Source organism: Bos indicus, chromosome 1 (genome assembly GCF_029378745.1).
Source record: "Bos indicus isolate NIAB-ARS_2022 breed Sahiwal x Tharparkar chromosome 1, NIAB-ARS_B.indTharparkar_mat_pri_1.0, whole genome shotgun sequence".
NCBI classification, from domain to species: Eukaryota; Metazoa; Chordata; class Mammalia; order Artiodactyla; family Bovidae; genus Bos; species Bos indicus.
Genome location: NC_091760.1, coordinates 100,298,773 through 100,325,861, shown reverse-complemented (window position 1 = coordinate 100,325,861; position 27,089 = coordinate 100,298,773). Strand labels below are relative to the sequence as shown.

General features: G+C 38.6%; 1 protein-coding gene across 3 annotated transcripts in view; it reads right to left on the bottom strand.

The window, feature by feature from the left end:
- The window catches only part of WDR49 (WD repeat domain 49), a 169,572-nt gene that overhangs the window by 32,293 nt on the left and 110,190 nt on the right, over positions 1–27,089 (bottom strand). For 2 of the 3 annotated variants that reach the window (XM_070792210.1, XM_070792208.1), the window contains 6 exons: positions 19,641–19,771; positions 17,481–17,579; positions 15,667–15,831; positions 12,782–12,969; positions 11,830–12,027; positions 7,890–8,056 (listed from right to left, as the gene is read on the bottom strand). In XM_070792210.1, the coding sequence (XP_070648311.1) occupies positions 7,890–8,056; positions 11,830–12,027; positions 12,782–12,969; positions 15,667–15,831; positions 17,481–17,579; positions 19,641–19,771 (948 nt within the window). The remainder of the gene's footprint in view (positions 1–7,889; positions 8,057–11,829; positions 12,028–12,781; positions 12,970–15,666; positions 15,832–17,480; positions 17,580–19,640; positions 19,772–27,089) is intronic. The other variant, XM_070792211.1, reaches the window with a different exon arrangement.

The window sequence follows — 27,089 nt, the reverse complement described above, 5'->3', positions numbered from 1 at the left end:
ACATTACTTTGCCAACAAAGGTCCATCTAGTCAAGGCTGTGGTTTTTCCTGTGGTCATGTATGGATGTGAGAGTTGGACTGTGAAGAAGGCTGAGCACCAAAGAATTGATGCTTTTGAACTGTGGTGTTGGAGAAGACTCTTGAGAGTCCCTTGGACTGCAAGGAGATCCAACCAGTCCATTCTGAAGGAGATCAGCCCTGGGATTTCTTTGGAAGGAATGATGCTAAAGCTGAAACTCCAGTACTTTGGCCAGCTCATGGGAAGAGTTGACTCATTGGAAAAGACTCTGATGCTGGGAGGGATTGGGGGCAGGAGGAGAAGGGGATGACAGAGGAGATGGCTGGATGGCATCACTGACTTGATGGACGTGAATCTGAGTGAACTCCGGGAGTTGGTGATTGACAGGGAGGCCTGGCGAGCTGCAATTCATGGGGTCGCAAAGAGTCGGACACGACTGAGCGACTGAACTGAACTGAACTGATGCTTTTCTAATGCTTAGATGGGGATTATGAGTTGTTGGAAGAAAGATAAGAGAGGTGAAGTGTTATGTTCATTACCACTTATCAAAGTGAAAGTGAAAGTCGCTCAGTCATGTCAGACTCTTTTTGACCCCAAGGACTATTCAGTCCATGGAATTCTCCAGGCCAGAATACTGGAGTGAGCAGCCTTTCCGTTCTCCAAGGGATCTTCCCAACCCAGGGATTGAACCACAGGTCTCCCACATTGCAGGCAGATTCTTTACCAACTAAGCCACGGGGAAGCCCACAATTTATCAAGGGCACCTGCTATTGACCTGACTTACCACTGTTTGATGTAAACTTTATCAACTGGCCAAGGTTGCTTGCCAGGTCTCAGCAAAGTTACTTTTTCCCTAAATGTCTACACAATACTCCCTGAAGGCAGATGAAGAGGAAAGTTAAGTTCTACCTCCTTGACTGGGGGGAGTATCTACATAAATTATTTAGAATTATAACTTTTTTAAAGGAAATCTTTGCCATCCAAAAGACTGAGGGTAGATGGAAATTTTTCCCCAAACCACAAAGGCCAATCTATTGCTTCATTTCCAAAGACATTTGACTCCTGGGAAAACGGTGACTATGAAAATGTACAGGGAACTGGAAAGAGGTGAATACTCCCAAGTTTCCAGTATTCCTGGTGGACAAATACAAAGAAACTAAAGGATGTAATAAACAGCATGCATGTGTGCCTGCTCAGTCATGTCTGACTCTTTGCAACCCTATGGATTGTAGCCTGTCAGGGCTATAAGCTCCTCTGTCCATGGAATTCTCCAGGCAAGAATATTGGAATGGGTTTCCATTTCCTCCTCCAGGGGATCTTCGTGACCCAGGGTTTGAACTCACCTCACCTGCATTGGTAGGCAAATTCTTTACCACTATGCCACCTCAGAAGTGAAATAAAGAAAATGTGTGCATGTGCTAAGTCTCCTCAGTCATGTTCAACTCTTTGCAACCCTATGGACTGTAACCTGCCAGGCTTCTCTGTCCATGGGTTTCTCCAGGCAAGAATACTGGAGTGGGTTGCCATTTCCTTCTCCAGGGGATCGTCCTGAACCAGGAATTGAACCCACATCTCTTGGATCTCCTGCATTGGCTGGGGCAGGCTGGGGCAGGGGGTGTTTGTTCTTTATCACTAGCTTGGGGATTGTCTACCTGGGAAGCTAATACAGAGCATAGATAGAGTTTAAAACTTTTGCAAAAATGTCTTATGGGGTGATGCAAGATGGGGGCCTACTATGGACTATGGCATCCTTGCCATCAATTCTATGAGAAGGGAAGACCATATTTCCCGTCTCTCAGTGCTGGATGTACAAGGGAGGAATGATGACTGTCAAGTTCCCAAGTGCCCTATTGGGCATTAAAGGAAGTGAAGGTGCCTAGAGGAGTTGCTTACCAATAGCAGATGCTTAACAAAACGTTTGATCACTTGACTCAGAGACCAACAAAATTTCAATACTGCCACATGTTGATTGTTGCACAGGCAGAATAGAGCAGCAGCAAAGCGTATTGACTCTGGAGCCTGCTTTAGGGTCCCTGGCTCACCTCTTATAGGTTGTGTAAGTCACTTAACTTTTTTCTGTCTTGCTTTCCTAGTCATGAAATGGAGATTACAACTGTGGATACCACCAAGGATTATCAGTTGAGTTCTGTTCAGTTAGTTGCTCAGTCATGTCCGACTCTTTGCAACCCCATGGACTGCAGCACACCAGGCTTCCCTCCGTGTCACCAACTCCCAGAGCTTGCTCAAACTCATGTCCATCGAGTCGGTGATGCCATCTAACGATATCATCCTCTTGTGTCCTCTTCTCCTCCTGCCTTCAAGCTTTCCCAGCATCAGGGTCTTTTCCAATGAGTCAGCTCTTAGCATCAGGTGGCCAAAGTACTGGAGCTTCAGCTTCAGCATCAGTACTCCCAATGAATATTCAGGATTGATTTCCTTTAGAATTGACTGGTTGGATCTCCTTGCAGTCCAAGAGACTCTCAAGAGTCTTCTCCAACACCACAGTTCAAAAACATCAATTCTTCAGAGCTCAGCTTTCTTTAGGCTCCAGCTCTCATGTCCATACATGACCAAGGATTATAGTGACAATTAAATGAGCTAAACCATAAAAACCTTAGAAGAATGCTTAGAATATGGTAAGAGCTCAGTAAGTATTGACTACTATCACTTTAGGACAGAATAATACAATATTTACCACTCAAATTAGGTGTTCCAATATTCCCAAAAGCCAATTCTGGGGCTTCTCCAATGACTCACCAGTAAAGAACCTGCCTGCCAATGCAAGAGATGAGAATTTGATACCTGGATTGGGAACATACCCTGGAGGAGGGCATGACAACCCACTCTGGTATTCTTGCGTGGAAAATCTCATGGACAGAGGAATCTGGTGGGCTACAGTCCATAAAGTCACACAGAGTCATACACTAAGCACATGTATATGCAGTCAGTTCTAATATTCTTTTTTTTAATCTTATATTAAAAATTTTTACATTTACAATTACTCCTATTTTATCACATAAGCTCTACTGGCAGAATAATTAGAAAATCAATATCATATAAATAATACTAAATATAAATTCCCTTCTAATAATAATATGGACTCTAGAACCTAATCATCTCGTATGTTTAAGAATCGGTAAGTGTGCCTTCTGTTTTATACAAATTTACTGAGAAATTAATGGAAATCTACATTTCATTTCTCAACTAATTCTTTTACCCTGTCTTCTAATAAATAATCCTTTCACCATAAATATTTTTTTAATGGTAGCCAAAGAAAAGTGTGTCAGATCATAGCAGACGGAGTGCTCTGGAGCACTCCAAAGACAGAGTGCTCTTTGTTGCCCTAGCATAAGAATAAAGATGGATTAGAGTGTGTTCAGATGGATAGGTCTGACTTACCAATAGAGTCATTCTAAAATGAAGAGTGGTTCAATAACAGAGAAGTCTATCTGTACAATGGTGAGTGTAGCCTATGGGATTTATTCAAGATACGGCTGGAATATGCTTCTCTTACGGCTGGATTGGGAATTAGTCTACCAGACATCAGATACCTCTTTCAAGTTTGTTACTGAATTATTAAAGATTAATAAACATGTGAAAATGTTTATTCTCACAAATAATTTAAAAGTCCAACTTAAAACACTGACAGTCTATCAGAGCAACAATTTTAAGACAATGACAACATGCAGTGTTCGTTCAGACACAGTCATTTCCCTTTCCTGCTGGTGGTAGAGCCCACACATCATTGGGACAGCAATTTAGCAAGACTCAGAGACCTTTAAAACTTTGACTCAACACCTCCGTTTCAAATAATTTATTCTAATGATGAATGTGGTCAGGTATTCCAACACGTATGCATGAAGGTATTTAAAGAAATGTTCCCAGTTAAAACTTGTAAACAGTTTAAATATTTAAAAGAAGAGAATGTTTAGAAAGCTACATGATAATTCTTAAGGAGTTGTCGTGAATATTGACATCTGGGGACACTCATATTAAATAACATGGAAATGTACTACCTGTATGTTTTTTAGGTTGTAAAACAGGTTACAAACTATGTGTACTACATCCTCACTTTTATAAAATGCATATTTGTTTAGCTGCATTAGCATGCTCGGAACAAGACCTGAAGAGTGAAATGCCTAAGTGTTAGCGGTGGTTTTGCTGTTAATGATTTCTTTTCATCTTTTTCGTCTTGCTTATTTGTATGTCCAATTTTTATCCTAATGGACATGTATTATTTTCATAATAAAGAAGTATTCTAAGGCTATATTGCCTAAATTATTCATTTTATCTGTAATTTATCTAGATTAGAATACTTTTGTGTGAGTCCAGAAACCAAATATTGCTATACATTAAGAAAAATGCATGTACACTGCGGTTTTCTTTCTCTATTTTATCTTTTTAGTCATTTTATTTTTTTCCCATTTTCTGATGGTAATATGACATTTGTAGAAACTATAGAAGGGAAAAATCTATTTCTTTGGGTCAATTGTTAACTAAGCATTAAAACTTCCTATTCTCTGTTAAACTCCATATTCATCTTCATTCATCTCCTCAGGTTTAAATTGAAGATGACGTTTTACCACCTACCTTCTTCTCACACATTATATCATAAAATATGTTAAGTCTATGGAAACCTGATGTTTATGTATAAGACAGAACATAATAAATGCAAAGATTTTATCCTAGAAAGAGACTCTTAGGAGTTAAGGTGAGAACATGGCTTTACATGATTTAATTTTTTCCTTTATTATTCCTGCTTCTTCTATTTCCTATTGGCTTTTTTTTTTTTAACTTTACATAATTGTATTAGTTTTGCCAAATATCAAAATGAATCCGCCACAGGTATACATGTGTTCCCCATCCTGAACGGCTTTTTCTTTTTGTATCTCTATCTTTCTTATTTTTCCTCCCTCTCCATTTAAACATTTCCCCACCTGCATACATTCACCAAATGTGCTTTTCCCCTTTTAGTCTCTCTAAATTCTTTCATGTATTTACTTTTCATTCATACTTTTGCATATAGATGAGAACTGGCATGATTTCTCCTTGGATTTCCTGATCTGATTAGGAATAGGGCACATTCTTCAGAATAATATTTTCTTAGGTAAACGGTAATCTATAATCTCTTCAATACTGGATGAAGAGCACAAAAGATACTTTACATCTGACAGCTGTATTGCATTTTTAGGTTTTCTCCATAGGATTCATGAACATATTTCTGGGAGAAGTCAGGGCTGTACCTGCCAAGTCAATTCTAAGGATATGTTTTTAATTTTTTTCTTCCCATTAGTTCAAAAATTTCAAAATTACTTTATTCTGTACTATCTCTTTACTACAAATTTTTAAAATTATGCCAACTACCCATTTGAATTAAAGGCAGAAATTTTAAAGACCACAGATATTTTGGGGTATATTGTCACTTGAAAAGATGCAGTAAACAGGGATAACTTCGATTTTTACTGCCAGAAACCTCTCCCAAGGCCCACAGAAATATATAACAAAGGTAAGAAGATCACTCTGCTGTAGTCTTATCTAATCTAGCAGATGCAAAGCTCTAGTTTTAAGAGAAATCTGTGAATTTAAGTATCTACACATCAGCACTAATTTTCAGAAGACAAGTGTCATGGGACAACAGGAAAGGAAATAAGATGAGACAGAAGTCCAAAAAGAAGTAAAGAGTTCAAGAGGCCAATTTTGAACTCTAAGGAAAGGTTGATTAAAGTTAAATGACTGAGATTGTCATAAGGAATGGGAAATTAGTATTTGGCTGAAATAAATAAGAATCTGTGGACATTTGGATTCAGTCTTCTGGAAGTGTCACAGAAAGAGAAATAATGATCAATCGGTGTTATCCTGGGGTAACTTTATTTCCTGATTAAGTTGGGCGGCTGGGTGGGGGCATTTTACCATACCCCAAGTTTTCCATTCTCAGTGTTCTATTCTTGTACAGGATCAGTCATGCTATATTTCTAAACTGAAAGATTCTTCTGACTGAAAGCAAAATGCCACTTGACATTTTAGCAAGCCATAATTCAAGGAAATGGAAGAACAAATACCAAAGGGTAATTTAGTGTAACAGGATGTTTAAAAGGGAATTTTTTTTCCTCTACCTCCTTATCAACAGAGGTCCAAAAAGTCTGAAAGCAAAATAATTAATTAATTAGGAGGTAGACAGCATTCCCACATTTCAAACTGAGGTGCTAGATCAATTCCTTGTGCTTGCTCCCTTTGTCAAGAAGGTGGCTCCAAAACTGATCTTGTGATGCTCAGATCAACCACCACTCTAGGACAAAAAAAGACTAAGGATGCAGAAATTCTGAGAGAGATTTGCACTGGAGAGAGTCACAGGTAAGGACTGAGTCCCACCCTCATGGAAGAGGAAGGACTCTTCCTCTCAGTTTTAGCTTCCATTCACATAAGCCACGCAAAAAGCTAAACATATGCTGCCCAGGATAACCCTTAGAGGGACACAGTGAACCAGTGAATTAATATCTGAAAAAGTCTACTATGACTGAAACTGCCCCAGCGAGCAGGAGGAGAAGGAGTGACTGTCGAGTAGCTGGGGTGGCAAGGATGTGTGGGTTTCCTATTGGCCAAGCAGAAGTTAACCCAAGGGAAGTTATGCAAGAGGCAAGGCTGCCAGGGTGAGGAGACTGGAACAGAAAAACCCCAACTGGCGGGTCTGAGCCCCAAGAGTTTAGTCAAAGAGTGCATTAATTTAGAAAAGTGCAAGGCAGAGGTCTCTGGGTAGTGTCATCAGAGAATGCTCAACTTTACCCTCTAAATGTAAACTATGGACTTTAGTTAATAATAAAGTATCAATATTGGTTCATGGATTGTAACAAATGTACCACACTAACATTAGACACTGTATGGGCTGAGGGCAGAGTATGTATGAACTCTCTACTTTCTATGCAATTTTTCTATAGAGCTTAAAAAAGTAATATAGGCATGTGGTAATAGAAATGCCAACTGTATCAAAGAAAATACAATGAATAAAATTGTTTTCTAAAAAAAATGTTTAATACAAAAGATGAAATTACAAGACCATGAGTTATGAAGAATATAGAAAACAAATAAACCAAAAAAAAAAAATTAAAACTGCCTGGCGTTAGAGAGTTAGAGGAATGTAAGAATGGGATCCATCTGAGTGGCAGAAGAGATGAAATGGCTGAACAACAGGAAGGAAAGACTAGAAGTCAAAGAATGAGAGTAATGTTCAATATTCAAAGTTAAGCTCTTTGACCTTCTGTCACATAAACCTCTGTGAATGCAGGCATGCTCAGTCATGTCCAGCTTTTTGTGAATCTATAGACTGTAGCCTGCTAGGCTCCTGTGTCCATGGGATTCTCTAGACAAGCATACTGGACTGGGTTGCCATTTTCTACTCCAGGGATCTTCCCGACCTAGGGATTGAACCTTCGTCTCCTGCAGCTCTTGCGTTGAAAGCCAGATTCTTTACCACTGAAACACCTGGGAAGCCCACAAATCTCTGTGTGCCTTACCAAAACCAGAAGTAAAATCTGACATACATTCTAAGAGAGGTAGCTAGCTAGACAGACACGTACATACACACATACACACATATATTGCTTTTGAAGAAAAGGGTTAATTTCCAAAATTAGGTTGATGATGGAATAGACACAGAAGACTAGAAGACAGGATAGAAATCAATCATTACAAAGAGACAAGAAGTAAGAATCAGATATCAGCCTGAGAATATAAGCTCTCCCCCTGCCACACACACACACACACATCTACCAATGATCACAATGTGAGCGAAATCTTGAGGTAGTTATTAGACATTCCACAGAGCATAGAAGGAACTGGGGGCCAATTTTACCCTTTACAGGTAAGATGTACTAACCTGTATGTTTTCTTATCAAGTAGCGAATGTTTTGATGGGTCTAAACATGATTCCTCCTTAGAAAATAAACGAATTTCCTTTATGCTTTTCTCTTGAATCTTATTTCCCATTAAATTAGTGTCTCTTTTAGGAACAGAAGAACAGTTTTCAAGTTGCCAATGCTTTTCCTAAAAAAAAAAAAAAAGAGAGAGAGAGAGATTTATTTTTATAAACTGTACTTTCCTTGAACATTTGGGCTTCCCACTTGGAGCTAATGGTAAAGAACCTGCCTACTAATACAGGAGACATAAGAGATGCAGGTTTGATCCCTGGGTCGGAAAGATCCTCTGGAGGAAGTCATAGCAACCACTCATCTTCTTGCCTAGAGAATCCCATGGACAGAGGAGACTGGTGGACTAAAGTCTATGGGGTAGCAAAGACTGGGACAGGAGTGAAGTGACTAAATGTGCTAGATTCTTTATTGAAATCCTCAGGACATCAAAAATGAAGGATATATGGCTCTTGTTCTCAAGGAGCTTATAGGCTTAAAAGGGAGATGGACCATACACATGTAAGTTTAATAACATTAGAAAGGGATGCATCATAAGAAGCAAACAGAAATTTTCTGAAGTTATAATTTGTCTTCTACCAGTTCACACTGCATCCACAGGAATGCCTCAGGGAACACAGCCTGTATGATGAGAGAACATTAGGGATCCCCAGCATATCTCACCTGCAACTGATCAACCTTTGTCAGAAGGATTTACAGAGTAGAATGCCTCCAGGGCCCAGGAATATAGTGTCAATGAATGATCAGGTCTCATATAGGATGATAAATAGTAAATTAAATTCAGCCTCAGTGTTCATAAACAAAAGGGAAAGAAAGATGGGACTACACTGACTTAGAGTAAGCCCATTTTCCATTAAGGGAGCCATAGCAACTCTCAGGGAATGACATATGTTCTTTTCCGAGAGAAGTAAGAAATACGGATCTTATATGAAAACTCATGTTCAAACATGGGAAACTTAAATTTTAAACACTGGGTAAATAAGCTCAATCAAAGTCACTGAGTATCAGAAGCATCAGCTGAGGAGCGGGCACCAGAACACAAGTTCTGTAGAGCACAACAGTGGTCAGTGCTGTGATGGACACTGAAGAAGCACACGAACCATCTCACTTCTTTTTATACCACAATCGTCTGACAGTTTCCTGGGATAAATGTATCTCCACAGATAAACATCCCCACTCCATCTCTCCAACTCTAGAAATAGACATAGCGCGCTACTTACGTTTAAAAATCTAACTTGAAAACCAACCTCAGATGAATAGCCATGTTGTAAAACTGATTCACAGTTGTTAAGGAAAAAAAAACTTCTTTTATGAAATATCCTGAACCACAATTACATGAAATTTTGAATACGTTAATCAAATTGATTGCAATCGGAAGATGAAGGCTTAATGAAGGAAATTAAAATACATGATTGCCTTTCCTTTTGTTTTTATAACTACTAGACCAAAATTAATTCAACTAAAAGACAAATGCAACATTCAAATATAGATCAAAGGTCACTATGCTATACAAATCAAGGTGGATCAGGAAAAAATTGTTCTGACCCTAGTCATATTTACAAATGGAGTCTCTTCTTCTCTAAGTATTTCCATCTGCCTACCATATCTTTGTGTGAAATCATGCCTCTGCTCAAACCATGAGAAGAACATTCACTGTTGCTTTTTTCCAGTTATCTACTAATTTCCTTTTTCTTCCTCCCCTCCTTTTGATGTCCCTCCCCTCCCACTGCCTCCTCTGGCCCTTGAAACTAGCAGCACCATATCCAAGAGCTTAATAAAAGTGAGCTCTCAAAAAAAAAAAAAAAAAAAAAAAATTAAAGCTCAGGCAGAAGGGACTAGAAAAGCCAGCTGTCCTCTGCTTTGCCAGCCTTTACTTTCTAAAACTACCCAGGCTCTAGTGGCTCTTTTCCTATGTTGAACAGAAGGGATAAAACCAAACTATTTTCACGGAGGCTTTTTGAGGCTAAAGTCCTTCGAAATACAAAAGACTTTACAAAACAACTAAGGAAAACGACCAAAGGCATACAAATGAACAGTTTTACTAGCATATATTTCTTAATCCTAATAAAATTTCCACAAAGATTGTGCTTTCTGGACACAGTTTTTGTGGCACCCATACCTAGAATAGTCCTATTTCTTGCTGTAGCATCATCTAAGGTCCATGGGATCCAGAGAGTCAGAAAAAACTGAGCATCTAACACACACACACACACACACACACACACACACAAAAGGTACTTATACTCCAGACACCACCTGCCAGATGACTTTGTTTCTTTGCACCTCCTTTTACCAGAGCCCGTGTGGCGTGGCCTTGTAGCAATGTCAGGATTGCAGTAACTTCTAGAGCTGCCAGACAGCTTTTCAACTCCTTTCATGTTCAGAATGCCAGCCATGCCCCACGCTGTCTCTCTCACCACAACTGCCCACACACCCATTTGCGTTCCCACTCACACACTCTTTTTGCTAAGAAAAGTCTAGCACTTGCCTTATTTACAGAGCAGAAAAGGCTATACAGCTCTTGGCTGTCACGTGGCAACTCCCACATTTCCCAGCCAATCCACCCACCAATTTACCATCATTTTCTGATTTACCACCACCCTCCATGTCTTCAGGGGCTGTACGGAACTGGGGCAGCACAGCTTGACATCCTCAAGCTGACTCCACAAAAGGAACAACAGACTTTGTCTCCCAGCATGAAGGGAACCGCCATACTCAGGGCATGAGAGCGGCATCCAAGGCTGCTGACTAGGACTAAGTCAACCAGCCAGACAGAAGCTGAAGTTCCAGGGTGAGCTCATACCACCATGTCTGAACAGTACTGGTTGAAATACAACAAACTGCTACATTGTCCCCCAAACAAAAGGGACTAGGAACCGAGTACCCATGAAAACAAACAGAAAAAAGAAATGTGAGACAATAAATATTTTCTTTCTTCCAAGACCTCTGGTTCCATTTTTTGGTAGGCTCATATAAATCAGAGCTTAGTTTCACGGGAGGAAGAAATTAAAAACATGAGCTGTGAAATGACAGCTTGAATTCAAAGCCAAACTATACCACTTATTAGTGTCTGTGACCTCAGCAATTGATTTAAACTCTGTGCCTCTGTTTCCTCATATGTAAAATGGGAGCAATGAGCATTCCTCCCTAGGACAGGCAGTTACAAAGATTACATGAAATAATTCACGTAGGGCTTCCACGTGGCAGTAGTGGTAGAGCACCCGCCTGCCAATGCAGGAGACGTAAGAGATGAGGGTTCAATCCCTGGGTCAAGAAGATCCCCTGGAGCAGGGCAGGACAACCCACTCCAGTATTTTTGCCTGGAGAATTTCACGGACAGAGGAGACTGGCGGGCTACAGTCCATGGAGTCACAAAGAGTCAGACACACCTGAAGCAACACAGCACGCCCTTAGAGACCTTAGAACAGGAAAAACTCAGAAAACATTAATGAATGCAATTTTGGCAGGAATAAATCAGACAATGAACACAAAAGATTTGTTTTTTTATTTCTGTATTTGATCACTGCCTGATTATTATCGGACTGTCACAGTCATCTATTTTATAATAATGCAGTACAATTATCCACACTGTATTTCTACTGAATTTTGAAACTGAAGAGATCCACTTATTTTGGAGGAGAAATTTTGCTCAGAAATCTTTACATATTTTAAGCTGCTTAGGTCCCCCATCTTTCCATGTCTCCAGTGTCCTCTACTTGATGGAACTGCCATGGTTAATAAGGGATGCCTGGAGCTATAGTTGCAGAAATGGAAGTCAGTTCTTTCATGACTAATGAACTTTACTAGATGATGGGATTCAAATGGAAACCAAGCCAAGTTCATACTAAATGTCAAGTAAATATTAGAATAGTAAAGAAGCAATATTTCTACCTGACCAAAGGTCTGGACAGGAACACCACAGACATCAGTCGCACAAATGCTGCAGTCTGCAGAGGCAGAGAGAACTAGCGAGCGGCCGCCCGCCTCACACATCTCTAAGGAGCTTATCCAGTCTTCGTGAGGCCGGACGGATCTTATCAGAGCTGGGGCCTGTGTGAGTTTGTTCTTGCTGGAATTAAGACAGTACTCCTGAATGAAAAGACATGCCAGAATTCTAAAATGTCCAAATATGAAATGACTACAGTGATATACCACTTTTAAAAAAAAAGTCTGATACAGAAATTGAACAAAGGTGCATTTGGGAATAGCAATCTGTGATACAAATGCAAAAGAAGAGCTCATGATAACAGAGGTTAGAAAAATGGTATTCACATTCAAGAAAATGTTTCTAACTGATTTGACTAACTTGAGAAGTAGACAGAAAGGAAGGACGGGGAATGGAAGGATGGAAAAATATAAGCAGTAAAGTCAGCTATTAGATAAAGTGGATGAACTTTATCATGTATAGGTAGTCACATATTATACAATTTTACAGCATTATTAGAAAATTGAGCAGGTAATCAGTGACACAAAAAATCCCAAATTCAGATGACAACAATGTTAGATAAAAGGCAGTACACTACTTAGATCATGTTTACTATCTCATTTAAAATGAGGCGTATCTTAACTATTTATTCTCAAACAATGCTGTAGAACCGTACTAACAATACTGCATTCCTAAATTGGGAGACTGACCTGACTATATTAATAGAGGATTTTCAATATTGAGAAAAATCTGTTTTTCTCCATAAATTAAAGAAGTCTCTGATCAATACATAAGTTTTCTTTAGACTACTGAATGTTTCTTCCTTTATCTAGAAACAGACAAGACCTGATTCATAATTATCTGAAACAAAAGACAATCAAAAATTATAATGATAATGTGAAAATTTTTTCAACATACCTCTATATTCCAGATTTTTAACCAGCCCTCCAGATCTCCTGTGGCGAGGTATCGATTTGATTTATCAGTAGACATAATAATAGAACCAACTCCACTATGAGCCAAAAATTCAGCCAAAAGTTGCTTCTTAAATGTATCCCAGAATCTGACATACCCAGATCCTCCACATGATACCAGGTTGGCTCCCCCTAATATATGAGAACACCTAATTAGGAAACTACAAACACAAGAAACAACTTTCTCCTCAGTTTCCTTGTTGAAAGCATATGGATGTTGGACAGGGGAGTAGCCCTGAGATCAATTCCCAGCACTCTGATTCTCTCAAATATACACTGGGAAAAGCCCAATGAAAGCTTCACTGGTTTGTGCTGAGTATTAAGTGAGGTAGGATACATAAGATGTTCTATAAAATCTAGTTACCACTCCTTCATTCATTATTTTGATATTATTTGGGTTTCAAAATTTTGATAAAATTGATCTGTTACTTCAGACATACTTACAAAATATTAATTTCAACATTATGATAATATTCCAATTACAGAAAATCCATCTTTCTTAACTACCCATTGGACACATATACCAAAGTAGTAAAATTCCTCATGCACAGAGCTGGCTGTGCATATATGTATAGTTACAGTAGCACAGCTATGGGTTTCTCTATGCAGCCATATGCTTAGAAATCTACTTATGAGCTTGCTTTTTAATCTTTCATCAAGAATTCATTGCAAGTTCTTATGGAACACTTTTTTGGTTCACAGGCCTAGAACTAACCTTTTCATTTTCCATTTTTATATGCATGTAGAAGTACTTTACCTAAATTATTCTTCTGTGGCAAAGTTCCTATTATTATTTGATAAATCTGTAGATGACTTCCAATTTGCTTCACAAATGAGCTGCCTATTAACAATGATATCTGTTTAAGGTAGAAATAATGGTATGTAGCCGCTTCAGTGGAAACAATTTGGGAATACTGATAACATTAAGACGAATTAGTGTTGAGGAAATGAGAGCAATTTCAGGATAACAGTTCATTTTGTGAGTGTAGATGCATTCTGGAAAATAGAAAGTTTTAGACTCTAACCATTTCAAGGTCTATTCTAAATTTTCCACAATGATTCTAGAACTCTATAAGGGTATACACCTTTATTGATTTTTAATGCAAAAAAATTTTACATGAAAATCATGCAGATTTTCTATCTTCAAATTGAATATGAGAAAGTGAATATGGAAAACAGGGTTCAGATATGTTTATTTCTTTTTTCAATCTTATTATACATATAGATCTAGATTTCTAACATTAAGGAAAAATACTTCTAAAATTAAACAATTATTTTTTCAGAAGAAAAGTATATGCATTGCTTTCAGAAGCAGATTTTTATTTTGGGAAGATGCAGGCTGCATCAATACCATGTTTACATCACCACTGAAGACAAAAAGGAAATTAAGCAAATAGTTATTTCATCTATTATAATATCAAATAACTGTGGTAAATCATATGTTAGCATGTATCTTAGAAGCAGCTCTAACCAGATTTATTCTGAAAAGAATGCACAGTTGGTATAGACACCCAAAGCATTACCTACTAACCCCCACCAAAAATATTAAGACAAAGAGCAGGCAGTTCTCATGACCTGGGATCAGCAATTAGCAGCAGCCATTTCAAATTTCACTATAGTTTCCAATCTCCGAGTTTCTCACTATTTTCTCCTAGCCCATGTTGATAACATGTGCCAGTGTGTTCATCTCAGATGCAACTCTTGTACCCCATGTAGGCTTTGGCTCATACATTTGGAGCATATTTCATGCTGTGCCCTGTGCTTGTGTACTTAGTTGCTCAGTCGTGTCCAACCCTTCGCAACCCTATGGACTGGAGCCCACCAGGCTTCTCTATCCATGGGATTTCCCAGGCAAGAATAACGGAGTGAGTAGCCATTCCCTTCTTCAGGGGTCTTCTCAACCTAGGGATTGAACCCTGATCTCCTGAATTGCAGGTGGATTCTTTACCATCTCAGCCACCAGGGAAGCCCATGCTGAGCCCTATACCTAACAAATCTCTATGCCATGGCTAGATTCAGTTCAGTTTAGTCACTCAGTCATGTCTGACTCTTTGCAGTCCCATGGACTGCAGCACGCCAGGCTTCCCTGTCCATCACCAACTCCCAGAGTTTGCTCAATCATGTCCATTGAGTCAGTGATGGCATCTAACCATCTCATCCTCTGTCATCCCCTTCTCCTCCCACCTTTAATCTTTCCCAGGATCAGGGTCTTTTCTAAGGAGTCAGTTCTTTGCATCAGGTGGCCAAAGTATTGGAGCTTCAGCGTCAACATCAGTCTTTCCAATGAATAGTCAGGGTTGATTTCCTTTAGGATGGACTGGTTTGATCTCCTTGCAGTCCAAGAGACTCTCAAGAGTCTTCTCCAATACCACAGTTCAAAAGCATCAGTTCTTTGGCACTCAGCTCTCTTTATAGTCCAACTCTCACATCTATACATGACGAATGGAAAAACCATAGTTTTGACTATATAGACCTTTGTCAGCAAAGTAACACCTCTGCTTTTTAATATGCTGTCTGGTTTGTCATAGCTTTTCTTCATTTCTGATTGTTGCCTAGAGTTTTTGTCTCTCTGATCCTGACATATACCACATGGTATAAATTTCTGGCAGAGTCTGGTCTAGCTTCTGCTCCTGGACCCATCCTCCTGAGCCTTAACCTTGTTGGCCGTGGCCTGTGACTTCTGTAATCTGGTCCTGACTGTTTGCTAGATGCAGTCAAACTCTACAAGACCTAGATCAAATTAGATTGAACTTTCTTTATGGTTCCCTGTCCCAACATTTTACAATGTATCAAAGCAGTCTATAGTCAAAATATAAATATGTATTTTACCTGTCTCTGTGATGTTTTTTCTTGCTTCAAGGAAGCAAAGCCTCATAACAGCATGATTGCATTCAGTGTCCATCTCAAAGGAACAGGCTCCCAGGGTAGCCTGGTCGTAGGTGGGGTGGGTAGAGGGGCTCCTCCCAGCACCAAGAAGCTTTTGAGGCCCTGTATCTGAGATGGAGACAAGCCAGGTGACTTAATGAATAGAAGCATCTGCTCTTCAAACACTTAAGAAAAACAACAGGCCACCCCCATCACAATCTCTGATGACTCCAGCAAGTCTTACAATGGGCTTCCAGTCAACATCCATGGAGCCCCCTGCAGTTCACTTCCTCAACCTCAACTTCACAGACTGATCCCATTTTTGTTTCTCATACTGCATATAAGTTTATTGTGTTTTCTCTTGATATGAATTAATAGGGACTTCATTTTGTAGTCCCTGATAACATCTTAGAGATACTGATATGTTCAAGACAAATGTGATCCTAATATCATGCCACTTTCAACTTATTAATCATTAATATTAAGCTTGTAAATAATTTAATGAACTTGAGATATAATGACTATGTATTTAAATCATTTTTAAGCAATATTATTTGTTAGTGAGTTACCCTAAAAAGGATATCCTTAATGGTACTTCCATGATCTAATGATACCATCTTCATGTCACACTAATAAAAGCTGGGGATATTCATCTCAGAATCTATAAATAGTCTGAACATACTTATGAAAAATGTATACAGAGGTATCTTCAAACATTCAAAGCCAGAAATCTACAGCAATGTTTCTTGTGTCTTTTAAAAATTTGACATTATCTGCTTTTCTTTTCTATTTGTCTCTCTGTGTTTTTAATCACAGTCACAATTAAGTCTGCTGTGAGAACAAGACTATTCCCCTGAGGGCCGGTGTGGCAAAGAGGCAGAATTCCACTTTCTCCCTTGAGGATTCAAATGAACCCTAATGATGAGCTCTTTGTATTGAAAACATAAAGCAAGTCAGAGTTTCATGCCTGCAGCCAAGTAAACTCCAAATTTCTTGTTAGTTTTCTTCCTCCTAACAAATTACTCCCTCAGGTTTTCACACACACACACACACACGCACACACACACACACACACACGCAAAACCGTATCTGATGACCAGTCCTTTCCTAATCTAATTCAGTCTCTGTGAGTTTATCCAGTTGATACAACAGAACGTCACTGGGACATGAGGTGTGACATATTCATTACCCAAATAAATTAGTCTAAGGAAAAACCTTTAGTATCTAAGGAAACTAAAATAAAATGTGAGAGGCAATTGTCAAGACATTTTGCTTAAGCATAAAATATTCATCTGCTCTGCTAAACTTCCATAAAATACAATATAATTCCATCTAATGCTTCACACAGGTTTCTAAAGCAAGAAATAATTTAAGATTTCCAGGTGGCATAATATTTAATACAAGCTCTAGACTAAGCCTGAGCAGCCTATCAAGTGAACACGAGTTCCCATTTTTCTACCAAGGAGTACCCAAGGTTCACTCAAAGGCAATTTGGCGAGGTTTATTGGCAAAAAATAAACTAGATAAAAATGAGAGTCCTGTTCCCCACCATCAGTAATTCAGAAGCGCTGATGTAGCATAAGGAAAAGGAACAGCCAGCCATGGAGAATTTGCTAAGCCAAGTAAATCTCAAGGTTCTTTTTAGTCACTTTGACAAGACAACGGTATCACTAATCCCTTGCGCTTACAGCCAATCATCTATAATTCAGAAGCAAGCTGCAGCAGGCCCATGCACAAACAACCAGGCCACATTATTTTAGTTTCAAACTTGCACTCACCCGATTTTGATTTTAGCAGCCTCTGATAATCAGGGTGAAGGACATAGTGAGCATTTTCTGTGCTGTTGTTCCACAGAACAATTTCTCCATCATAACTCCCTACAGGAGCCAAGACAGAGAATAGAAATTACCAGAAAGTTAGATAGAAAATATGAGCAACAACAATTAGAAGAAATCATTATCATAATAACTTACATGGAATCTGGCACTTTGTAAGTTTTCTCTGTATATTTGGAGACATGAATGAATAGTAATTACTACTGTTTTTACTAAACTTTAGAAATTGGAAACTTCACAAAATACCATTCAGTAAGTTTGATAGAGATTATTGTTATATCTTTTTTTATTTTGTGGTAAGAAAGCATTCAGAATAAAGGCTTTGTACTTCATCAGTTTGAGTCCTGGTTCTACCACCTACCAGCTGTGTAACCTTGGCAAGTTATTTAACTTTACTTGATGCCACAAGTTCCTCACCTAAAAAATGGGTTAATAAAGTTTTTGTCTGATAAATGAATTTATGCTCTGAAGAATGAAAAGCACCTACTGCCTAGAATATTACAAATACTGAAATAGTAATAATAACTACTATATTATTGGTTTATTATTGAGGGCAAATGAATTTTCCTTCTAAGTTTTGTTTCCTACATCTGTTCTTTTGTTGTGTGTGTTTTGTTTATTTTTTATATGTTCTTTATTGAATATTGCTTTCTCCAATCCTAGAACTTTCCCTACACAAGTCTTTTCATACTGTTCCATGCAGAAAACACAGAAAAGTCCAAACAGTGAGGCTAAGTCTGACCAAGCTGGTTTTAGAAGGAGCAGTGCATACCCAGACCACGGTTCTCAGCAGCCCCATGAGAAGAGCTCCCTAGTGAGCAGAGGGCCAACAGCAAGAGGAGAGCAAAAGACAAGAGCTGAGTGGTATGTACTGATGGTGTCCTTCTTGGGATTTGAAAAGAGAAGCGAGTAATGCCTACTGCACTCTGTATTGTCGCAGAGAGGCAACCTGTGTAACTCACAAACCGGCCAAAGATGATAAGCTTCCACGGGCTAGCTGTTCATGGGAACATCCACCTTCTCTTAACATTTTAAAATGCTTCACTTGCAAAGTGTTTGACCGAGCATGTTCACATAGGATTGAAGGAATGAAAGTGAATGAAGAGATCCTTTATTCCCCAGTTACAATGGTATTTTATGACACTTCAATATCAGCTACACAGCGATATTGTTTTAATCACATTTCAGTATATGGTACGTGCTGCAGGGTAGACTTCCAGCAGCTTTAGAGCAAATTCAACTGCAGAGTTGGCCCTCCTGGAACTTCTGAAAACAAAATTCTAAGTGTAGATGAAGCAGAAAACCTCATATGATAACACTTTGTAGATATCCAAGTGTTCTTGGATATAAAAAGTATATTCTTTTCCTGTAATTTTTCATTCATCTTAATTAATGACATTTTTGGTCCTATAAAACAAATCAGGCTGTCAAAATACGGACTTTATAATTTCATGGTGCAATCTGTCTTTATAAATTGTTTTCTTTGGTTGGAAATAATTCAACAATTTCTGATCCTCTTTAATATGCCACATCAAAGTATGCCCATGGATCCTGTCAAGAGCTTGGATTTATAGACTTTTTGTGAGACCAGTCGTTAACCAACATTACTTAGAGTAAACTGTGCCCAGAGGGTGTTCCTGTTATGAAACATCTGAGTGCTTCAGAAATGTGATTTGTACCCAACAACCCTGAGGTTGCTCCTCAGAAAAGGACAATGAAAACGAAAGCTAGTATTTACTGACGGGATTATTGTAAGCACTGGATTAAACCCATACACAGATTATCTTATGTGATCCTCACTATAAACCAACATGCTGGTAAATTATTATTTGCCAGAGAAAACGGTATTTTAGAGTCAAAATAATTTGCTCAATATGAGGTAGTGGCAACTTGTAGAACCAGGATCTGAAGCCCGGTAGCCAGGCTTCAGAGATGGTGTTTGTAACCACTGTTGTACAGCCCTAGAAATAAGGACCAGATTTAGTTTAAAGTACAAGGACAGCTTCTTTAAGAAACCTGTTCATTTTGTAGTTGAGAAAAGGCTTTTTAAAAGTGAGGCAAAGGAAACTATACCACTGATTGTCAAGTGAACATTCAAGTAACCTGTAACAAGAGTTTGTGGAGGTGAAAATGCAGCACATAATATATCATCATGGTGTTGAATTCCTCCCTTCCATTCTTCAGGCTGGATGGAAAACTGATTGAAGTTCTGAGGTCTAAACACAGTAATAGACCTAGTGAAAAAAGGATATTGCACTTAGCCGTGGAAATAAAAGTGATATAGATATGGAGTAGCCATCCCACAGTTGAATAGCGTGATTTGAGAAGTCTAAAAGATGATGCTGGGGACCTCCATGGTGGTCCAGTGGTTAAGACTCCACACTCCCAATGCAGAGGGCCTGGATTCCATTCCTGGTCAGTGAACTAGATTCCACATGTTGCAACTAAAGAATTTGCCTGCTTCAACTAAAAAATATCCCATGTGCCACAACAAAGATTGAAGATCCTGCAACTAAGATCTGGCACAGCCAAATAAATAAATATTTTTTAAAAAATAAAAAAAGAAGATGCTATCCAAAACTTTATCCCTACTTGTCATCCATAATGCTAAATCCCAACACTGAACTTCCTTTTGAAGTCTCTCTTAAATTCCCTGGTAAATTATGAATATCAGAAGGTTAATCTTCCTTTCACAATCATTAATACCAAACATGTGTGCATTTATCAGATTAATCATCCACCACCAAGACCTTAAAAATAAAATGTCTCCAAAATGGAACCACTAAGAATTTCATGGCAGTAACAAGACAAAAGAGTAGAGTCTGTGAACAAATAATATTGGATAGTTTAGACAAAATCATTAAAGTTTCTTTTCATCAGTTCATCCAGGATATTTAACATGTTTATATTCCCTGTGGCATTTTCCAGACTTACTTGACCACAGAGTACTTTCTCATACGGCATCTTGAGGAACTGTTTGTGGAACACTTGAAAATGCAGCTTCAAAGGAATGGGATGGAGGACAGAGATGTTTTCAACAGAAAATTTTTTTAAAGGTCAGTATCCTGAGGCATTACTGGTGAATTTGAGGACAGATCAGAAAGGACAGAGAATGAAATGCCTGATGCCTGGTGAGGAGCTTAAAAATTACATACTGGAGGCATCAAGTTATAGGACCACCTTGTTTCCTCTTGATTGAACTCTGGCTACCAGCCCTGGCAAGCCTCTCCCCACTTCTAGAGCCACACTCACTTCAAAGGGGCATTTGTAACCCCAGGCTTGGTGTCTCCACCCACATTCTGTCTTCACTTTCCTGAAACCTTGCTTATGTTTCACTCACACTAAAGATCTCCAATTGCCCTACCAACTCCTCACCCTCTGATGGATGAGTTTGTTCTGGAAACTCTTCTGTTGCCAAATGCCCTGCTTCTCTTCCTGTTCCCTGACCTGTCACTCCTTGTACTCTGTTGCCCCTTCCTTCTCTCTCTCTTACCTTTCGATATGGACACTGTTGACCATCATTCATCCACTCCCCTCTCTCTGATCAAAAGGGCTTGTGCAGGGGTTTTGTAAACCATCAATTTTTGTATTGGTTTTTGTATTATTTTTGTATTGGTTTTTGTATTGTTTTTGTATTGGTTTTTGTATTGTTTTTGTATTGGGTTTTTGCCGGGAGCCAGCATATTGCATATTGAGTGCAGCACCTTCACAGCATGATCTTTCAGGATCTGGAATAGCTCAGCTGGAAGTCTATCACTGCCAGGAGCCAGCGTGAGGAACTCCGCCCGTGGCAAAGGTCATGAGGAAGGAGGCTCGGCATATGCAAAGGCAGGATCGAGCCTCAGGAGTCCCCCTGGAAATTCTCGAGCATCTACCCCCAAACCAGAGTCTGCCTACTTTCTGCTTTGTGCTTTCACCTACACCTCTGACTTTACGGGGGCTGTCCCCCACTACCTCTCTCTGAAAAAAGAGTTAGCTTACAGCTCCAGTTAATAATTCCTGGGTGTGACAGTGTTTCAACCTACAAACTCCTTTGGAAATCCTCTAGCCTGCCTGAATAGGTTTTTCCGGCCACATGTGATTGTTCAGAGCCTCCCAACTGTAAGAGGCAGGAGATGTTCTAAACTGTCTAAACACAGATTCCTTTGAGTAGTTAAAAGATTGATTAGAAATTGTATTGGTGAAGGGTTTTTCACTTGTTGGGCCAATGTTTGCTGCTAAATCTCCATATCCCTTACCTACTGTGTCCTTGGCAGTGTATTGATTGATATAATGGGTGTATAGAAATGTAAGTAGTAGCCTCAATGTTTGTAACCTTGAACCCTTGAGTTAATTCTTTTTCTTGTTATAGCCCACCACACCTTTGCCCTATAGGAATGCAACTTTAATGCTTTTGGAGGGTGGTGCCTGACTAATCACCTTTAGAGAAAAATAAGTTTTCTGAAGAAAGGGTCTTAAAATGTTAACAGGCCTCCAGGCCAGAAGATGGTGCAAATCACCTAAACTTTTGCATATGATAAGTTTGCAGGAAGAAAGCCTGGCTTACTGCATGACTCTACCTACCCCTTCCCCCATTATCCTCTATACATAACTTAAGGTATAAAAACTACTTTGGAAAATAAAGTGTGGGCCTTGTTCACCAAAACTTGGTCTCCCCATGTCGTTCTTTCTTTCACCTTCTGGCTGAATTTTTCCTCTAAGGCGGGGAAGCTCGTCAAGCCTACTAATTTTGCCTGGGCTTCTAAGATCTGACCGGGGAGGCCTTAGTGTCTCCTCTCCTTCGGGAGAACGGGAGGACGCCTGCGGCCTTCATAGGTGACGTAAATTCCTTGCTTTGGAATTTTATTCAGCCTCTTTTCTTCACTGAATTTTCCTACTGAGCTATCCTTATTTCAGCCACTTTTCTCCACTGAATTTCCTCACTGAGCTATCCTCATTCTATTACTCTTTATATCTTTGATCAATATTTAAATAAATAGGTCGCGGATGCCGTCTCTCCTTCGAATACCCTGGATCAGCCGGGGCTGGACCCCGGCAGGTTTTATATTCACCACCAGTGAATTTCCAGTTCACTTCTATAAACGTGGTTCTTAAATCTATCTTCATTCATGACTTTTTCCAGTGTTGAGTTGTTCTCACTTGACAGCTGACAGTTCCATTATAGTTTCCATCAGCTAATATCAAAAATCTAAAATTTCTACCTTCCCTCCACAGGAGGACTCACTAAATTCTCAAAATTGGTTAATAGACCAGAATTCCAAATTCCTGCTTGTCTTTCTCTTCCTTAGTCAAATAAAATCCTCAGATTCTGCCTCTGTGATGTTATATATTCATTCCTCCTTTTTTGTTTTGAATAATCAATGACAGCTTCCTAGCTTAGCACTCACTAGCTCAAGGCTGAACAATTGTAAAGGACTCTTAACAAATTTCCCTGTCTCTAGGCTACCCACCTCTGGTACATCCTTCATCCTGCTACCAGATTAATCATTTCATTCAGGAGCTCTTGATATACATTCATTCTACAAACATTTCTTGTTTTCTCCATGAAAGTCCCTGCTCATGGTGCTGTAGGGAACAGAACCTACAGAGCCGAACCCTATAGATGGGTAAGATTTGGAAGAGGAAGTCACTCCAAGCAGTGTGGGGAAACAGCATAATCAAAAAGATAAGGCTAATACCCTGTTAAAAAATATTTCTTAGTTTTTCCATTTCTTACATGACAAAAGTCAAATGTCTGGACCTATTATTTGAGACCCAATAATACTTGGATCCAATCAACTCTTTTAGCATTTTCCCCTTTATTCTTCTGTCCTTGGTTTTCAGAGTAAAATGTGAATGTTCAGTTAAATGTTTGACAGGGCTACTGGAAACCACAGGTAGAGCTGACACACCTTCCTAAGTGTTCATTTTACTCAAAGAGTTTGGGAGAAAATATTTTTATATTAAAATAAGAATACATGAATAAATGCAATAGAAAGCAAAATTCACCTGGATTTTATAGATAGAATACAAGGTTTCAAATAGATTCTCTCCTTGCAGGAGCTATTTTAAGCTGTTAGGAGTATCTAGAGGTTGTTTCTGAAGCACATCTCATGTTCAAGCCAATCAGTACTCATGTGTGTTTGTGCGTGTGTATGTGTGTGCATGTAGTTGCTCAGCCATGTCTGACTCTCTGCAACCCCGTGGACTGTATCCCACCACGCTCCTCTGTCCATGGGATTTTCCAGGCAAAACTGCTAGATCGGGTTACCATTTCCTCCTCCAGGGATCTTCCCTATCCAGGAATTGAACCTGCATCTCCTGCATCTTGTGCATTGGCAGGTGAATTCATTACCACCTGTGCCACTCGAGAAGACCTAAGCAATATTCTTACTGCTCTCTAAATATGCTTTGCATTTCTAGCTGCTTTGTTTTTATTCACAGTGGGATCTTCCATCCCTCTGTGGATTTCCTTCCACACACATACCCACACTACCTGTCTATACACCCATTCATTAAGTCCTATCTTGTTCTGTAGGCTTCCTTAATCAGTTCAGTTCAGTTCAGTCACTCAGTTGTTTCTGACTCTTTGCGACCCCATGAATTGCAGCACGCCAGGCCTCCCTGTCCATCACCAACTCCCGGAGTTCACTCAGACTCACGTCCATCGAGTCAGTGATGACATCCAGCCATCTCATCCTCTGTCGTCCCCTTCTCCTGCTGCCCCCAATCCCTCCCAGCATCAGAGTCTTTTCCAATGGGTCAATAACTAGTGTTGAAAGAAATATATCCCTCTTTTGATCTCTTACATAATTTACATTTTACTCACAACATTTAATTCATATTATATAGTCTCTGCTCCTCTGCTCTAATGTAAGTTCACAGAAAACAGGGATCGTGTTTTATTCCACAACCTTATCATAGTGACCTATACATATTAAGTAGCAATCATAGTGACCTACACATATTGAATATTCAATAAATATTTTCAAATGATCAGATGAAAAATTCTCTGCTCAGATGTTACCTCCATGGGGAAACCCTCCCTGACCACCCAAGCTAAAGACTTCCTTGAGTCTCTCATTCCTCACCTACATCATTTTGATTACATTATCATTATGTGATATTGGAATCTATATCTATTTGTCTGATTCATTTCTGTATTTCCTACCATAAGTAAGCTCTAGGAGAGCAAAGTTTTTTTTTTCCTCTCAGCATCAGTAGTACCCAAAATAGTACCTAGAAAATAATAGGCATTTCATAAAAATTTGATGAATCAATATATGAATTATTCTACTTTTTAAATCAATCATCTAATATCAATGTTATTTTAATAATATTAATACAAGGCTTAGCAAGACAAGATAGTATAAGTAAGGTAATTTGCAGTTCTGAAATTGTCATGAATTTTGTAAGAGTTTTATATGTATATATTTAAAATTTCCTCTTTACCTATTGGTATGTTTGATTAAAGAGATTATCTTTTGATAAGGGAGCGTATGAAGGTGGGAGTGAGATGGAAGAGGTCAGTCCATATCTCCTCTATTATCTCTCCACCAATATTTAATGTCAGTTGTCTTCTTTGCCAAGCTACCATTTTAACTGGATATACTTAAGGAGTACACCCCAAAGCACAAAATCCTTTTCATAACATGGTATAAAAAGTAGCCATTCTGATATTTGACCTTGTGTGTCACAGTGGTGAGAAGCTAATTAGCTGCCTACTTTCCCTTGAAACCTAACCTGAAACTTTCATTTGAAATGACAGTTATCCTTAAAATACCTTCAGAATCCACACTGTATTTCTTACTTTGTACATTTTCAATATAACTTTTTTTCTAAGTTTGTACTTTTGCCAAGAGTAAAATTGAAGTGCAGAACGAGCCAATTTTTAGGCCATTTTAAGAGTCTGAGAGATTTGTTCTTTCTGACATTGAAGCAGGTTACTAGTTCCATTCCACACCTCACATCTGAAGTCCTGGGAGGACAGCTACTGAGTCACTGTGTTCTTCTGATGACGGCCTTATCTGTAATTCAGAATTTAGATATGATGACCAATTCTGAGAAAGTAAAATTAGTTTGCCTGACAAGAGCAAAAAAAAAAACATTTTCAATGTGTTAAAAATAATCTCTTTTAGGATGAATGAGAGGATAATAAATTTTACCAAAACTTATCATGTAGAAATTGTAACATTGAGAACAAAAGAACAAAGTCAATTATTTGTTCTCTTGGGGCTTCTCAGTGGCACAGTTGGGTGAAGAATCCACCTAGCAATGCAGAAGATGCAAGAGACATGGGTTCGATCCCTGGGTTGGGAAGATCCCCTGGAGAAGAAAATGGCAACCTACTTCAGTATTCTTGCCTAGGAAATCCCAGAAAAGCCTGCCAGAGGAGCCTGGCAGGCTACAGTGCATGGGGTCACAGAGTCAGACATGCATTTTACACATCTGCTCCCTCAGAGGTTAATTGTTCATGTCTTGTTAGTCCAAAAGAACATATCCATTGTTTTTAGGATAAAAAGGTTATCTCAAAGGTAGGGAATGAGTTCAAAATAAATGTTATTTTTCATGCTTTTTCCTAAAATTTGTGGAGCCCAATTTTGGATACTGAAACCATCACAAAGTTAGTCTTGAGGGTTATTTGTGAATTTCACACATACTCGCCCCCATCCAGCCTCCAACAAGATTATCCAGAATAAGTCACAGCTTTGGAAGTACTCATTCTGATTCTCATCCTAATAATAAAAGATGATTGAGTCATATATAAGATTACATACAGTTCTTTAGAAAGGCAATTATTTTAAGAATTTAATATCTTGTGATAGGTAAGTTTTATTGTTGAGGAACTTCAAATCCCTAATTTCAGCTCCCTTAAAAAATACTTTTAGAAATAGAATTATATCAACAGCTATTTATTGAGCACCTACTTTTTAAAGAATTCTGTGAAGAATGCTACTCTCAATCATATTTTCAGAATTATTTGAAATTATATGAAAAATTCTCTTTTCTCTATTTATATCTTTATATATTATATATACATATTTATATAAGTACTTATATATTTTACAGACATAAAACCTTCACAAACAAAGTTTTCTCCTTTAACTGAAAGAAGAGAAATAAATGAAGAACTTATTTTTATTTTATACAGAGTTATAAATATAGAATCATAAAATTTCAGGGCATAAATTTAAGATAAAAATAAGATAAAATCTTAAACTTTATTGTGATCATTTATTTGATTTTACCAGAACTATACATATTATATGACTACTTAACAAATGCAAAGATAGTTCATCATCTCTTCACTTAGTTTTACCAACATAAACATGGTTAGGTATTTAACCGAGTATTTTTTAACTGACTCAATGTCAATTTACAGCTTTGTCTCTCAGTACACTTTGCTTACGATGATAAGAAACATATTGTAGAATTTCTGAATTTGGGTTCTTTTTTCCGGTGGAAGTAATCTCTAGATATGAATGGCCATATTCCTAAACAACCTAATGGGCTTTCTGATTCAGGCTTTGTTTAGCAGAAAGGGGCATTTTCCATATCCAGCCTTGTATGCAT